The sequence below is a fragment of the Volvox carteri genome (assembly GCF_000143455.1).
Source record: "Volvox carteri f. nagariensis unplaced genomic scaffold VOLCAscaffold_36, whole genome shotgun sequence".
In the NCBI taxonomy this organism is placed as follows: domain Eukaryota; kingdom Viridiplantae; phylum Chlorophyta; class Chlorophyceae; order Chlamydomonadales; family Volvocaceae; genus Volvox; species Volvox carteri.
Genome location: NW_003307579.1, coordinates 59,133 through 63,657, shown reverse-complemented (window position 1 = coordinate 63,657; position 4,525 = coordinate 59,133). Strand labels below are relative to the sequence as shown.

General features: G+C 60.3%; 2 protein-coding genes across 2 annotated transcripts in view; one reads left to right on the top strand and one right to left on the bottom strand.

Moving 5' to 3' along the window:
- The window catches only part of VOLCADRAFT_94145 (uncharacterized protein), a gene marked incomplete at both ends in the record, with an annotated part of 4,474 nt that extends 2,819 nt beyond the window's left edge, over positions 1–1,655 (top strand). Inside the window, 3 exons of the mRNA XM_002953445.1 lie at positions 249–626; positions 1,439–1,480; positions 1,638–1,655. Coding sequence (XP_002953491.1) covers positions 249–626; positions 1,439–1,480; positions 1,638–1,655 — 438 coding nt within the window. The remainder of the gene's footprint in view (positions 1–248; positions 627–1,438; positions 1,481–1,637) is intronic.
- A 496-nt stretch (positions 1,656–2,151) lies between these two features.
- VOLCADRAFT_94144 (uncharacterized protein) overlaps positions 2,152–4,525 on the bottom strand; it is a gene marked incomplete at both ends in the record, with an annotated part of 16,779 nt that continues 14,405 nt past the window's right edge. The window contains 2 exons of the mRNA XM_002953345.1: positions 2,152–2,256; positions 2,988–3,161. Of these exons, the coding sequence (XP_002953391.1) occupies positions 2,152–2,256; positions 2,988–3,161 (279 nt within the window). The remainder of the gene's footprint in view (positions 2,257–2,987; positions 3,162–4,525) is intronic.

The window sequence follows — 4,525 nt, the reverse complement described above, 5'->3', positions numbered from 1 at the left end:
GGAGGGAGGGGGGGAGAGAATGAACCGGAGGACGGGGAGAGCCGAGAGGTGTTGTGTGGGAGGAGGAAGGGGGGCAGCAGGGACGTACGTGTGTGCGTGTATGTGCGTATGTGCGTTACAAGTCGCTGCTAGCGTATAGCTCGGACCGAGCCTATAGCTGTGTTCCACTGACCCTGCCGGGCTACTGCAGTACACTGACATCTGATTCCTCCCGTACACACACACCCTTTCCTCCTCGGGGGCATCAGGGCGGCTGGCGGCCAGTCGTACTGGCTCGCTTTGCCCTGGAGACCTCGTCTTACAGCCCCATAAAGTCCGTACCACGGATTACGGCGCCCGTACTCTTCATCTCCGCGCTCCGAGACCAGCTGTGCCCGCCGGAGCTAGTCCGCAGGGCGGCGGCGCTACTGCCGGTAGGCGCCGGCAGTAGCAACAGCAACAGCAGTGTTGGCAGAGGTAGCGGCAGTGGCAGCGGGGCTGAGCTCGTGGAGTTGGATTGCACCCACTTTGACATCTACCTGGGGGAGCACTTGGTGTCGGTGCTGGAGGCCACGGTGAGCTTCCTCACGCGGCAGCTGCTGCCCCAGGGCGGGCGGGCGGAGGCGGAGGCGGAGGCGGAGGTGGAGGTGGGGGTGGGGGTGGAGGTGGCAGCTCAGGCGGCAGCAGGGGCCCCGACGGGACCTGTATAGGGGGCTGAGGGACGTGTCGGCGAGTTGGAGACGATGAAGGCCACCGGCGGGATACTGGGTGCCGCGGCGGTGGAGGAGGAGGAGGAGGAGGGGGAGGAGGAGGAGGGCGCCGTGGAGGCGTCATCGCCGGCGGGGATGGTGGTGACGGAGTAATAGTATTAGTACTAGTCGTGGACTTTGCATGGCAGCTGGAGGGAGCTATGCGGCTGGATGATTGGGTTGTGTGTGTCGTGGTGGTGGTGGTGGTGGTGGTGGTGGTGGTCGTGGCCGTGGTGGAGATGGGGTTGGGGGTGGCTGCGGTGGGGAGTGGGTGGGGGGTGGGGTAGCCCCAGCGGGGTGTCCTAGCCTGTTTTGATGCGTTGTGGCGCGGAGGTCGGTCTCGGAGCAGGAGGGCTGAGAGGTGGAACGGCTGGTGTTCCGGGATAAGGAGCAGCGGCAGCAGCGTGTGCCGCTAGAAGGGGCGTGGGGAGCTTGTGTAGAACGTGTAAGGACTATACCTGCCTTACGTCGAAGCGCAACAGCTAGGAAATGTGCGTTAGAAGGGAATAATACGCTCGGTATGAACAACAGTCTCCGTTGTGGTGCACTGCACTGCACTTGCGCTTATGTACGTATTAATTGGCGTGCTGTAGCCGGGTGTGGTCAGTCGTGGCGGCTACTGGCCAGCTACATGGCAGCGGTGACCGAGGGGCTTCTCGAGAGGCCCCCTTACCCCTCTCCCCTCGGGTCTACTCCGAACCCCTGTGGAGGTCCCTCGGACTAGCAGGATACCAGCGGGTGCAAGCCAGCTGGTAAGCCGCTACTCGGCTCGCTGATTGGGGGGTGGGGGTTTCACTGGTGGTGGTGTGGTGGCAAGTGGTGGAAAGGCCGGAGGCGAGGAAAAGAGGCTGTCGACTGCTGCTGCTTGTGTTGCTCTCACATCACACCGCCGCACAACGCGCTTTACAGGGGGCGGGCGGAAGCTGACAGCGACGGTGACCTTGCAGCGGACAGCATTACATGCACCCTCAGCTCCGCGCACCATACCACCCCCTGCGGCCGTGCACACACCCGTCCACCCCCCACGCCGAATGGACCCTAATTGAGACCACCGCTGCAACAAGCATTGCCCCTCTCGGAAGGAACTGGCCGACTCGTACGACGCCCAGTTTCATTGCGTCTATGATGTTCGCCGTACGCAACCAGGACGGCCTACATGTGTCGCATGGCTAGCACACCTCCGCAGCGGGTGGGGCAGCGGGGCGCGCTGTCTGTCCCCCAGCCAACACCCCGTCATGGCTCCAGCGCCTCGCCCGGCCCGATTCATTATTGCGGTGGCTCTGGAGCCTCCCCCCCATGGGAGCCTCCGCCTCCGCAGCATATTGTTATTTATATAGAGCGCCATTTGTTCGCACGGTGCCTACCTCCTATCTACACCTCCTTCCCGCTTTTCCCACCCCCTTTCCCCCTCTCCAGTCCGCCCCTAGGACTTCAAAAGGCCACCCCTGCCCGGCCACCCCCACCACTCCCTTTCCCCCGACCCCTCCCCGGATAGACCCCTTTCACACGGTCGCCTCACAACAATGGCCTGTGGGGCCGCGGGGGAGGGGGGGTTTCGGAAGTGAGGTTCAAATGAATATCAACTCAGACTCAGACAATAACGTCTTGACCCACGCACACGCACACGCGCCCGCATCCTAAGTGAGCTGCAGCCAATAACTGGTACCAGGGGACGTAGACACACACAGATACACACACAGATACACACACAGATACACACACAGACACACACATAGGCTCGGCCCCGAACAGAGGATCTCAAGCCTCGCGAAGGAAAAAGCAAAAAATTGCCAAATATCGTTATATATATTCCGGCCATTCGCGTTTCAATGTCGCCAACAGAAAGACCCACAGCGGCAGTAGGCCGTAGAATTGTTGTTCACCTCGTTCGGGAAACCCTACCAAGCCCCACAATTGTCCGAGTCAGCGTAGCCGTAGTTGGATATGAGAGCCCCACAGCATATCCACCGCCCCAGTTCAGTGAATTTCACTACCCTACCTATCTACCTACCTACACTACCTAACTCTACTGAACGGCAGCCGCGGCCCCAGCAACAGCTCGGGAGCCGCCTGAGTGAGCCCCAACGCCCCAACTCCTTCACCCCCCCTTCCACCGCCACCTGGAAGCAACACCACACCGCAATCCCCTGGTACCCACGATATCATACATACATACATACAGTAATACGCCTCCAAGCATAGCAAACATCCTGAGGCGCGGCACACAGTGGCCCCGGAAGGTTCCGGGACCGATCGCACCATGAAACAGGATGCAATTCCGTCAACATCCCTAGGCGGGTGGATGCACCCCCTCGTGACGGTGATGGAGCCCCCGGCTACAGTGATCACAATGATATCCGCCTGCGAGCCGACCAGGACTGTGGAGTGGAGCTGTGTCGCCGCCGTTGATCCGGGGGCAGATTCCACTGGATGCTGGTCATGTGGTGGTGGTGGTAGTGGTGGTGATGGTGGGTGCTGAACCCGAAAAAGCCACACACTTTCGCAGAAGTGGGCACACGCGGGTGACGAGAAGGGTGAGAAGGGTGCATGAGGTGATGGGCCGAAAGATAGCATCGGGGAAGGTGGTAGGGGGACTGGCAGCAGGCTAGTAGTAGCCACACACATACACACACACATACACACACACAAAAGGGTGTGAAGCTCTACAATAGCGCCTGGCTTCGCAGTACCATACATACGCACATACGTACAAGCATACATGGTATTTGCACCGCTACCGGTACATAAGGCCCGACACTTCGCCAGGCGGTGGGGAGGTGATTCAGTTGTCCGCCCGCCCCTTCACCTTCCCCCCCGGGGAGCACTGGACTTGGCAAAACACACTCCCGTACGTATATGCGCCGTACATATGTACGAGAATCTATAACCAGTGTATGAATATATCCTATGGACAGACACGGACGCGTCGTATGGCCTATACGTGCAGGGGAGCTCTCCGGTGCAGACAGACGGACAGACAGACGGACAGACCAATCACATGCAAAACACCCGAGGCCGGTCACCCGAGGCAGGTACACCTTTCTTCCTATTCTCTTAGACACGTCGTACAGCTTTCCACCCCACGCCTCCCCCGATACGGGCAGCCTTCTACACCCCTTTTTTCTCTCTTCCCCCCACACACACGCCCGCACTGTGCACCCTTTCCGTGCCATTAAGCTAGCCGCCTTCAGCCGCAACACGCAGCCGCCTAATTCAGTCCCACCAGCGGCTAGCAGCTGGTAATCAGTCCAGTGCTGCAGCTGCTAACCTGGGGGCCCCTGCCCCTGCCTCCTCCCCCCTCCCCTCCCATTCACAGGGGGTGAGGCAACAGACCTCCGGGGAGGGGGGAAGCGGAGGAAGAGGAAGCGCGCCCCTCACCAATACATACATACATACATACATACACACACGTATACATACATACACACACGCACGCATGCATGTCCAGCGGCATATGCTTGGCTGACGGCCCTTGTCCCTCCGGGCCCCAATCCGCTTCGAGCGACTCCATACACATGGGAAGCACATCTCGTCTGTTTCCGCTCGGCCACATCACAACACCGGCGCCACCACCAATACCAACAGCAGCAGCAGCAGCAGCACGGCCACCCGCTCTGGTAACCTTTTGCGCCGCATCTCCCGCCCCATTCCCCCTCCTCAACACACACACACACACACACACACACTCCCCCAAGGCGTTTCAATTCTATCCTTCTCAGCCCTCTCGACATCAAATCACATCACACCGCATTCGGGGGAGAGGACCCCCCTCCCCCCACCCCACTCCCCCCTCCCCC